This window comes from Somniosus microcephalus, chromosome 11 (assembly GCF_052327205.1).
Source record: "Somniosus microcephalus isolate GS21.2 chromosome 11, FLI_Smic_1.0, whole genome shotgun sequence".
NCBI classification, from domain to species: domain Eukaryota; kingdom Metazoa; phylum Chordata; class Chondrichthyes; order Squaliformes; family Somniosidae; genus Somniosus; species Somniosus microcephalus.
In genome coordinates, this window is record NC_140997.1 from 194,224,891 (window position 1) to 194,236,938 (window position 12,048).

At 49.4% G+C, this 12,048-nt stretch overlaps 2 protein-coding genes across 2 annotated transcripts in view; one reads left to right on the plus strand and one right to left on the minus strand.

The window, feature by feature from the left end:
- Positions 1–1,555, minus strand: part of appl1 (adaptor protein, phosphotyrosine interaction, PH domain and leucine zipper containing 1) — an 80,041-nt gene extending 78,486 nt beyond the window's left edge. Inside the window, 1 exon segment of the mRNA XM_086001603.1 lies at positions 1,396–1,555. Coding sequence (XP_085857729.1) covers positions 1,396–1,449 — 54 coding nt within the window. The 5' untranslated portion in view covers positions 1,450–1,555.
- The window catches only part of hesx1 (HESX homeobox 1), a 30,299-nt gene continuing 19,801 nt past the window's right edge, over positions 1,551–12,048 (plus strand). Inside the window, exon 1 of the mRNA XM_086001615.1 lies at positions 1,551–1,736. Coding sequence (XP_085857741.1) covers positions 1,646–1,736 — 91 coding nt within the window. The 5' untranslated portion in view covers positions 1,551–1,645. The remainder of the gene's footprint in view (positions 1,737–12,048) is intronic.

The window sequence follows — 12,048 nt, forward strand, 5'->3', positions numbered from 1 at the left end:
ATGGGTGAAACTAGAACTAGGGGGCATAGTCTTAGAATAAGGGGCTGCTCTTTCAAAACTGAGATGAGGAGGAACTACTTCACTGAGGGTGGTAGGTCCATGGAATATGCTGCCCCAAAAAGCTGTAGAAGCTACATCATTACATAAATTTAAAACAGAAATAGACAGTTTCCTAGAAGTAAAGGGAATTAAGGGTTACGGGGAGCGGGCAGGAATTTGGACATGAGTCTAGGTTCGGATCGGTCATGGCCCTGTGGGTAGCGGAGCGGGCCCAGGGGCCGTGTAGCCTGATCCTGCTCCTATTTTGTGTCTAAAATTCTGTTAGATTCAGGAGATGGTTCTGTGATAGTGGATTGGCGGTTAGGATCAGATCAGCCATGATCTTATTGAATGGCGGAGCAGGCTCGAGGGGCCGATTGGCCTACTCCTGCTCCTATTTCTTATGTTCTTATGTTAAGGGGAGGCTGGACAAACCTATGAGGGAGAAGGGAATAGAGGGTTATGCGGATAGATTTAGATGAGGAAAGACGGGAGGAGGCTTGAAAGAAGTATAAACACCAGCATGGTTGGGCCGAATGGCCTGTTTCTGTGCCGTATATCCTATGTGAAATACTACACAGCAAATACACTATTCAACAACTTATGCATCTGAACCACCTGACGATAAGCTGAAGCCTTCCTTACAGTACAAATATGTAGTTCTACTGTTGCTTACTGTAGAAACCATGATGTGGAGATGCCGGTGTTGGACTGGGGTGGACAAATGTGAGAAGTCACACAACACCAGGTTATAGTCCAACAGCTTTATTTGAAATCACAAGCTTTCGGAGCGCTGCTCACTTCACCTGACGAAGGAGCAGCGCTCCGAAAGCTTGTGATTTCAAATAAAGCAGTTTAATGTCTCATCCGAAAGACTGGGGTGTCAGCCTAGATCCGCGGAGTTGAACTTGAACCTTCTGACTCAGGGGCGAGAGTGCTTCGACTGACTTTTACAGTAAACTTTAGCTCATGGGTGTCCTCTTGTAGCACACTAAACAGAAAAAAAAGACTGGAGAATTGTCCAGAGATCGTTTAGGTAAATGTTGGCTTTAGATTTATTAAGGTGCAAGCTCCACGAAACCAGTCTTAAGTCTCACTGATGTTTGTCTCCACTAATCCCAGTAAAATTTCACCCCAGGCATTGCTGCCCGTCAGTCACAAAACAAGTGGCTTTAATCAGCTCACCCGAGTCTAACATTGTTTACTGGTTAATGGGCCGGTGCCCGGGCTGCTCCCAGTCTCTATACAACTCAGTAAAGTGGCTGCTGCATCGACACCTACAAGTGGCAGCAGTCCGCCTAGGCCGGAGCACGGCTTCACGGCCGCCTGCCTGACTGATTCTCTCTCTGCTTGTACCTGCGGACTGTCTTCCAGAGTCTCCTCGATCGGCAGTTTCTCGATCCCCGGCATCTCTCCGGCCTCGACACAAATCACCACCCTTCGCTGCAAACCCCAAGCATCGAGAGCTGGAACGTCACAACGTCACCCGCCCATCCAGGCAGGCAGCGGAAATCGCGCCGCCATTGGCTCCGCGGCTGCGCTGATACAATCAGCCGATTGGCCGATTCCAGTGTCACTCAAAGTTGACTTCCGGCTGTAGGTGTGAATGGAACACCCGTGGGTCAATGGGGGCGAGGCGAGAGTCTGGGGCCACAGAGCAGGCCGCTTTGTTTTTCTGTGGACACCCATCATTATGCGTAAGTGTCGCAAACCTCTATACAGGTTGGATTTGCTCGCCCCATACAGAGTGCATTCTCTCAATGTGAGGGTATCTCCCCCCCCGCCCTCCCGTCATTAACCCACCTCTGAAGTTTAGGTGCAAATGGAGAGAGCTCAAACCTTGGGCATGAAGTGCGTGCAATTGTTTTGTTGGAGCTTATCCAGTTAAAACCGCGAAGCTTACCAGTGCAAGTAAACTTGCTGCTACAGTACAGCCAGGATCGCTGTACCTGTTACAACAACAGAAAATGCTGGAAACGCTCAGCAGGTCAGGCAGCATCTGTGGAGAGAGAAACAGAGTTAACGTTTCAGGTCGATGACCCTTCGTCAGAACTGGAAAAAGTTGGAGATGGAACAGGTTTTTAAGCAAGTGTAGTGGGAGGGGAGGAAAGAACAAAAGGGAAGGTCTGTGATAGGATGGAAGGCAGGAGAGATTAAGAGACGAAAGGGATGATGGTGCAAGGCAAAAGAAGATGGTAATGGAACAAGTTAAGAAACAAAAGATGACTCTAGAAGTGTAAATGGCAATGGCAGAATGATTGACAGCTGCCATGTGAGAGAGAAAATAAAATGGGGGAAAAAAAGATAGGGGCAGAGGTTATGGTCTGAAATTGTCGCGACGGGAGCGGTCCCTTCGGAATGCTGAAAGGGGAGGTGAGGGGAAGATGTGTTTGGTGGTGGGATCACGTTGGAGGTGGCGGAAATGGTGGAGGGTGATCCGTTGAATGTGGAGGCTGGTGGGGTGAAAGGTGAGGACAAGGGGAACCCTATCGTGGTTCCGGGAGGCAGGGGAAGGGGTGAGGGCAGAAATGCAGGAAATAGAACGGACAAGGTCAAGGGCTGTGTCAACCACAGTAGAGGGGAATCCTCGGTTGAGGAAAAAGGAAAATATGTCTGAAGCACTAGTACAGAAGGTGGCATCGTCCGAGCAGATGCGACGGAGAAACTGGGAGAATGGGATAGAGTCCTTACAGTAAGCGGGGTGGGAGGCAGTGTAGTCCAGGTAGCTGTGGGAGTCAGTGGGCTTGTAGTGAATGTTTGTCAATAGCCTATCCCCAGAGATGGAGACAGAGAAGTCGAGGAAGGGAAGGGAAGAGTCGGAGATGGATCATGTTAAGGTGAGGGAAGGGTGGAAATTGGAAGCAAAGGAAATGAAATTTTCTAGTTCAGGGCGCGAGCAGGAAACGGCACCGATGCAGTCATCAATGTACTGGAAAAAGAGGTGAGAGAGGGGACCTGAGTAGGACTGGAACAAAGAATGTTCCACATATTCCACGAAAAGGCAAGCATTGATAGGACTTATGCGGGTTCCCATAGCAACACCTTTGATTTGGAGGAAGTGAGTGGAGTCAAAGGAGAAGTTGTTCAATGTGAGAACACGTTCAGCCAGGCGAAGGAGGGTGGTGGTGGATGGGGACTGGTTGGGCTTCTGTTCAAGGAAGATGCGGAGCACCCTCAGGCCATCCTGGTGGGGATGGAGGTGTAGAGGGATTGGACGTCCATAGTGAAAAGGAGACGGTTGGGGCCAGGAAACTGGACACTGTAAAAGTGACGGAGGGTGTCGGAAGAGTCGCGGATGTAGGTGGGAAGAGACTGGACAAGGGAAGAAAAAATAGAGTTGAGATAGGAAGAGATAAGTTCTGTGGGGTAAGAACAGGCTGAAACGATGGGTCTACCAGGGCAGTCCTGTTTGTGGATCTTGGGAAGGAGGTAGAAGCGCCCTACCTGTTGGTGCACTGATTTGTATAGCTATTTGGAGCCAATCAGAGAGAACTCTTACTGATGTGTCTACCCCTCCAGGCCCCGTCTGTAATGCAAGCCTGTTGGTCAGTCATCAACAGTGGCCTGTAGTATGTGGAAATACCTGGCTCAATTATCAGATTACCAAGTCTGTAACAAATAATCGATTGCCCTTGTATCTCATTGTCTTACATTTTATTTTGGAGCCAATTCAACCCTAAACAGATGCTGTTTATCTCGTTTCTTCCCCCCCCCCCCCCCCCCCCCAAGGATAATCACTGGTCAGTTATCGAACAACTGTGGTTTTGAGCCCATGTTATGTGGACGGCAGGTACCAACATCTACTTGCATTTATATAGTGCCTTTAAAGTAGTAAAATGTCCCAAGGTGCTTCACAGGAGCGCCGACACCGAACCAAATAAGGAGATCAAAAGCTTGGACAAAGAGGTAAGTTTTAAGGCGCATCTTAATGGAGGAGAGGGAGCGGCTTAGCGAGGGAATTCCAGATCTATGGGCCTAGGCAGCTGAAGGCACAGCCACCAATGGTGGAGTGATTAAAATCGGGGATGCGCAAGAGGCCAGAATTGGAGAAGCGTGGAGATCTGAGTTGTAAGGCTAGAGGAAGTTACAGAAATTGGGAGGGGTGAGGCCATGGAGGGATTTGAAAACATGAGAATTTAAAAATTACCAGGACTCTTCCCACGTGGCATGATGAGTAGCAAAATGGACACACTATATCCCATTAAATGATGGTTCCAACAACTGGAGTTGTAAAGCTTCAGTAACTTATTTTGTGGGTATCTTGATCATTCTTTATCTTGCAGGGTAAGGGAAAGAGGTGTTTGAGGGTTTCAATGTTGTGCGAGGTAATAGGGTGCACAGGGTAATAGCTTTCAATGTTGTGTGAGATAATAGAGTGCACAGGGTAGTAGCTTTAGGTATATTGTTCCTACTGTCCTGCAGTTGACAAGAGATGTACTCTGAAATAAAAACAGAAAATGTTGGAAATACTCAGGTCGGGTAGCATCTGTGGTGAGAGAAACAGAGTTAAAATTTCAGGTCGATGACCTTTCGTCAGAACTTTTTACTCATTTATTTACTTGATGATCTTTGAGTACTGATTTATAATGGTTAGTTAGAGAGAACAGAGTAAAGCATTGTCTAACCAGATTCTATCGTCAAGTCTGTTGTGCACTCTTACTCTTGCCTAATAACTACTTGCATGGAATCGGATACATTAGAACTTGTAATTATATAATGCTTTTTATGTCCTGTAGACATCCCAAATAATTTCACAGCAATTAATTATTTTTGAAGTGTAGTTACTGTTCTGTTGTATGCACGAGCAACAGCCACATTGTGCACAGCAATCTGGTTTAATCGGTTTTGGTGGTGGTAGTCAAGCAATGAATGTTTGCCAGGACATTGGGACTCCTGCTTGCGCTTTTTCAGAAAAAGTGTCGTGGCATCTTTATGTCCACTTGAATAGGAGGACAGGCCTGGATTAATGCCCAATGTAACATTTCTTCAGTACTGTGTTCTACTGTCAGCCTAGATTATCTGCTCAAATCCTGGAGTACCTGAACTCAACCTTTGGATTCACAGGTGAAAGTGCTACTATTGAGCAATCCTGACAATTGTTTAATTTAGATTGTGCATTTTCGTTTGTGAGCTGGTCATCAGTGGCTGCAATCCCTTGCTTGATAGCCACTGAAATGTTAAACAAACTTAAGATTCCAAACAATACATGTTTACCTTCTCATATTAATATAATAATAGAATTTGGTTGTATGATGATTTTTCCTGGTCCTAAGTTGCATTATAAATCAGTACTTAAGTGTCACTATATAAGCTGGGAAATACTAATATTGTTAACAGAATCTGCACTACTGTCATGGGCCAAAGCAGTATTGTTGCTTTGAACGCAATTAATTGATGGGCCCATTTTCAAAAGAATTAAGGGCATAAAGCAAGAGGATCTTAAGTATTCAATTCTTCTTGCATTTCAGCCAGAGCTCCCACTCCTGATTTGTTATCTCTTGGCTTGTACTGGAAGACCAAATCCTGGGTCATCTCGGATGTTGACTTAGCTTGCTTGTACCTCTTTCCGCCACCCTCATGGTCAAACAGCCGGCTGATATGCTTTGTTCTCGTGCACGCAAAATAGCCATTTGGTTACGGTATTGCAGGGCATCTCGGGTAAGTACTCCCGTATGGAATTTTTTGTTCAGGAGCAAAGTATGTGGTTGAGGGCATTCGGGAGGTGTTAATGGAGCTGTGCATGAGCAAGTTTTTCTGTTCTGGCTACCTCTGCTCTGTACTATAAATGGGACAGGTTTCACAACAGGAGGATCCTGAACACTATTTCCAGCATTTTCTGTTGTTATTTCAGATTTCCAGCATCCGCAGTATTTTGCAATTATACTATTCCAGAACTGCTTCTTTCAACTGTCCATAGGTGCAAATTCATAGAAAAATCACCATGATTTATAAAAGAGGGAATAAAATACTATGGCCCGGAATTTACGGTTGTAATGACGGCGAAACTGTCAGCGTTTGTCGTCGTTACTGTGTGAAACTGACAGCAACTTCTGGAATCTGCACATGCGCATTTAAATGCGGAAATCCTTAAGTGGCTGTCAGTGATACCTTGCTCCTACCCAGGGAGCGCTGTTATAGTTCATTACAGATGGAAATCAATTAAAATCACTAAATTGTCATGAACTTCCACTTTTTACACTCTATTCTCGCTGCAAAAACCATTGTTGAATGAGGTGTAACTGAGTTTTTAAACAGCGTACTAAGTCATAATTACTGCTGAACAACCTCTCTGGCCCTGACAAACTAATTTTATATTTGTGGAATGTCAAATTTCTAGATTCCATGTTAAAAATTCCATAGATTTTTAAAATAATTAATTTCTTTTTAAGTTTGTTGATATTTCAGCTTTTACCTTAATCCCATGTGTATGTCCCAATCTATATTTTTGCTTTCTGTAAAATTATAAAGAGTGAATGATAAAACCTGTTTGTTAATTCTGGTTTGCTGACTCTTGTTACAGGCAGTTGCCTATTAAAAGTCAAGCATGTGCCCCCTTTTTAAAGGGGCACAACCAATAAAAACTCTTAGCTTAACAAAAAAGTTTAAAGGAAACTTAACAAATTAAATTAAATAGCTATACCCGGGGGTGATGATGCACTTTAGTCCCTCCGGTCGCAGAAGACTTCTGGTTTGCTGTCTGAGAATTGTTCAATGTAATTGGCTGCTTAGCCTGCTTGATGACATCACTGTTGCTGGACGCCAGAGATCCCCTATTGATGGCACCATTAATGTCAGGAAAGGTGGAATCCATGGCACAGAACCCACTAAATGTTTGCGGGCAGCAGCGAGCGGCATCACTTCGCCGCTGACTGCAAAACCGGGCCATCGTAACCATCCCAGTTAGTAGATTAATAGAAACACAATCTGATTGGCATGAAAAAATGTTATACTCAAAGCCCATGCTTCTAAAATAAAAACAACTTGCATTTATATAGTGCCTTTAATGTAGTAAAACGTCCCAACAGGAGCATAATCAGACAAAAATTGATACCGAGCCAATGAAGGAGACATTAGGACAGGTGACAAAGCTTGGTCAAAAAGGTAAGTTTTAAGGAAAATCTTGGAGGGAGAGAGAGAAAGGTGGTGAGGTTTAAGGAGGTAATTCCAGAGCTTAAGGCCGATACGGCTGAAGGCATGGTGGGGCAAAGGAAGTGGGGTTTCCACAAGAAGCCAGAGTTGCAGGAATGCAGATTTACTGGAGGCTCCTACAGCTAGAAAAGGTTAGATGGGAAGGGGCGAGGCCTTGGAGGGATGCGGGCAGAAGAGTTTTGGGTGAACATATGTTTATGGAGGGTGGAAGATGAGAGGCTGTCCAGGAAGCATTGGAATAGTCGAGTCTGGAGGTAACAAAAGCAGGAGTGAGGGTTTCAGCAGCAGATGGCAAGGGCAGGGACGGGAAACATTACGGAGTTGGAAGTAGGTGGTCTTTATGATGGAGAGGATATAGAGTCAGAAGCTTAGATCAGGGTCAAATAGGATGCCGAGTCTGCGAATGGTCTGATTCAGCTCGACACCATGGCTAGGGAGGGGATACAAGTCAAACTGCTTCTACAGGATTAATTGACCCATACATCTCAACAGACTGAGAACAGACTTGATATACCTATCAATTCATCCAATGAAAAGCGACGAGTTAAGAAAGTAACTATAGGTTTTTATTGGCTAAATAACAGAGCCCACCCTCGTGGGTGATCGGATCCAACAAGGAGGAATACCAGCCAGTCGACCACCTTTATACCTGGGCAGGTAGGTGGAGCCATGGGCGGAGCCAGCAGTGTTCAGCCCAGGTATAACAGCGTGACAAGAGGCAACCTCGTATAGTGATACAACAGTGTGAACAGTGATAACGATATAACAGTGATAACTATAGTGTAACGATAGTGAACGACAAAAGTGGTTTACCACATTCACCCCGTGTTTAGATTTGAGTCCGGCGGGGTGAAGTGTACTACCAGTTCTGGTAAGTCAGTCTGTCCGGAGGCCTCGTAAGCCTTTCTGATTGTCGCAGCGGCGGTGTTGCATTCTCCGGTGTTGATGCTGGTGTCTGCGTGGTCGGCGAAGGCTCGTGGGGTTCCGGCGTGCCGTCTACCTGAGCTGGAATTGGCGGGGGGGTGGGGGGGGGGTAAAGGTGGTGTCTCCGGAATGCCCGAGGGTGCGAGGTCCCGTAAGGAGACTGTGTCCTCCCGCCCGTCTGGGTAAGCCACATAGGCGTACTGGGGGTTGGCGTGCAGGAGGTTCACCTTCTCGACCAGGGGGTCCGTTTTATGGGCCCTCACGTGCTTTTGCAGCAGGACGGGCCCCGGGGAGGTCAGCCAGGTTGGTAGTGTGGTTCCCGTAGTCGACTTCCTGGGGAAAGCAAACATTCGTTCATGGGGGGTGGCGTTAATGGCAGTGCAGAGTAGTGACCGGATGGAATGCAGCGCTGCCGGGAGGACTTCCTGCCAGCGGGAGGTTGGGAGGCCCTTAGACTTTAAGGCTAAGAGGACGGCCTTCCATACCGTCGCGTTCTCTCTTTCCACCTGGCCGTTCCCTCGGGGGTTGTAGCTGGTGGTCCTGCTTGCAGCAATACCTCTCGCTAGTAGGAACTGACGGAGTTCCTCGCTCATGAAGAAGGAGCCCCGGTCACTATGTATATAGTTTGGGAACCCGAACAAGGCGAAGAGGTCGTTCAGGCATTTAATGACCGTGGTACTGGTCATATCTGGGCAGGGGAAGGCAAAGGGGAAACGGGAGTACTCATCAACGATGTTGAGGAAGTACACATTACGGTCAGAGGACGGGAGGGGCCCCTTAAAGTCGATGCTCAGGCGCTCGAAGGGGCGGGTGGCCTTGATCAGGCTTGCTCTGTCCGGCCTAAAGAAGTGCGGTTTGCACTCGGCACAGGTCTGGCAGTTCCTGGTCATGGTCCTGACCTCCTCGATGGAGTATGGCAGGTTGCGGGCCTTAATGAAGTGGTAAAGTCTGGTGACCCCGGGGTGGCAGAGGTCGTTGTGGAGGGTCTGAAGTCTATCACTGCGCGCTGGCGCATGTAATTCGTGACAGAGCATCAGGGGGATCGTTCAGCTTACCTGGCCGGTACAAGATATCATAATCATAGGTGGATAGTTCGATTCTCCACCTCAATATCTTGTCATTCTTGATTTTGCCCCTCAGCTTGTTATTAAACATAAAAGCGACCGAACGCTGGTCGGTGAGGAGGGTAAATCGTTTGCCTGCCAGGTAATGCCTCCAGCGTCGTACCGCCATCACAATCGCTTGGGCCTCCTTCTCGACCGACGAGTGTCGGATCTCAGGGCCCTGTAGGGTCCTTGAGAAGAAGGCCACTGGTCTCCCCTCCTGGTTAAGGGTAGCGGCTAGGGCGAAGTCGGATGCATCGCTCTCCACTTGGAAGGGGATGGACTCGTCCACTGCGTGCATTGTGGCCTTGGCGATGTCTCCCTTAATGAGGGAGAAGGCTGCGCATGCTTCCTCCGTAAGGGGGAAGGATGTGGACTTCATGAGGGGTCTGGCTTTGTCCGCATAATTGGGCACCCATTGGGCATAGTAGGCGAAGAGCCCCAGGGTTCTCTTCAGAGCCTTTGGACAGTGGGGGAGGGGTAGCTCCATGAGGGGACGCATTCTTTCGGGGTCGGGGCCGATGACTCCGTTCTCTACTACACAGCCGAGGATGGCAAGGCGCGAGGTGTTAAACACACATTTCTCCTTATTATAGGTGAGGTTCAGCCGTTGGGCCGTACGGAGGAATCTCTCCAGATTAACGTCATGGTCCTGCCGGTCGCGGCCGCAGATGGTGACGTTATCTAGGTAGGGGAACGTGGCGTGTAGCCCGTTCTGGTCAACCATCCGGTCCATCTCCCTTTGGAAGACCGAAACCCCGTTGGTGACGCCGAAGGGGACCCTAAGGAAGTGGTAGAGGCGGCCATTCGCCTCGAAGGCGGTATACTGGCGGTCCTCAGGGCGGATAGGGAGTTGGTGGTAGGCCGACTTAAGGTCGATGGTAGAGAATACTCGGTATTGTGCGATCTGATTGACCATATCAGATATGCGGGGAAGGGGGTATGCGTCCAGCTGGGTGTACCTGTTTATGGTTTGGCTGTAGTCAATGACCAGGCGGTTCTTATTGCCCGTCTTAACTACCACGACCTGGGCACGCCAGGGGCTGGTGCTCCCTTCGATGATGCCCTCCTTCAGGAGACGCTGCACCTCAGAGCTAATGAAAGCTCTGTCCCCGGCGCTGTACCGCCTGCTCTTGGTCGCGACGGGTTTGCAGTCGGGGGTGAGGTTAGCGAACAGGGAAGGTGGCGGGACCTTGAGGGTGGATAGGCCGCAGGTGTTACGCGGTGGGTGGTTTAAAATCTGTTGGTTGTCGACTGTGAGTGGGGGGAGGGGTCCGCCATATGCTAGCGTGACGCTTTGGAGGTGGGATTGGAAGTCTAGCCCTATTAGGACGGCGGCGCATAGCTGGGGGAAGGACGAGGAGCTTAAAATTTTTATACTCCGTACCCTTAACCGATAGGGTCACAACACAGTAGCCGCTGATGTCTGTGGCGTGGGATCTCGATGCCATCGAGATCCGGTTGCACGTTGGCAGGACAGGGAGGGAGTAGTGGCTCACCGTGTCTGGGTGGATGAAACTCTCCGTGCTTCCGCTGTCGAACAGGCAGGTCGTGGCGTGGCCGTTTACTTTGATGTCCATCATGGACTTGGACAGGTGATGCGGGCGGGTTTGGTCCAGTGAGACGGAGGCTAATGTATAGCTGAGCGAGTTGCTGTAGTCTGCGGGTGAGGCGGTAGTCGGGTCTAGAGGCACGGTGGCGGTCGAGCGTGGTGGGTAAAATGGCGTCTCCCACGAGGTTGGACAAAATGGCGGAGAAGATGGCTGCCCCCGTAACTCACATGAGGCACTGCTGGTGTCGGTTGCCTGTATCAAAGATGGCCGCCCCATGACTCGCATGTGGGGATGCTGGCCTCTGTTGCCTTGAAGGAAGATGGCCGCCCCCACAGCTCGCATGAGGCACTGCTGGCCTCTGATGATCCACCTCTGCAGGCCTTAGCGAAGTGGCCTTTCTTCATGCAGTTTGAGCAGGTAGAGTTCCTGGCTGGGCAGCGCGACCTCGGGTGTTTCGCCTGGCCGCAGAAGAAGCAGCCGGCGGCCCGATCGCGGGGGTCCGATGTCGGAGCCGGTACCGGGGGTGGCGGTCTCGATCGGGTCCGGGACACCGACGCTGAGGTAGGTCCCAGGGGGGTTGCAGCGGGGGGTATCGCGGTCGGGGTCGGTCCCAAGTCCCAGGGTCGCGAGTTACAGTACCTTGAGTATGCCTCGAGGTCCCGATGGGCCACCTCTAGAGAGAGAGCGAGGGCTGCAGCTTTGTCCAGGTCGAGGACCCTTGCTTCCAGTAGTCTTTGCCGTGAGTAGTCGGACCGCAGGCCTTTCACGAAGGCATCGCGGACATTGTCTTCAGTATTTTCTGCCACCGTTACCGCTTTAAAGTTACAGTCTCTGCCGAGTGCTTGTAGCACCCGTAAAAATTCCTCCACGGGCTCTCCTGGCTGTTGCGGGCGGGATCTTAGGAGGTGTCTGGCATACATGGAATTTACCGGGGTTTGGTACTGTCTTTTCAGCCGGTTGATGGCGTCCTCGTATGTTTTAAGGTCCCGGATGAGTGCGAATACTTTAGGGCTCACTTGGGCGTTCAGAACTCTTAGCATGGATTTCTGAGGCACGCCGGATTCTCCCAGGTAGGCTTCGAAGCAGCTCAGCCAGTGTTCGAAGTCGAGGGCTGAGTTTGCTGCCTGTGGGTTTAGGTCCAGGTACGGTGGTCTGAGGGCTTGCAGCCAGGCCGGCTGCTGTGGCTGTTGTAGCTGGGCGTCTGGCTGGTCACTTGGCTGGTCGTTTGGCTGGTCGTTTGACTGCTCAAGTGTCGACATTTTAAAATTTAGCCAATAAAA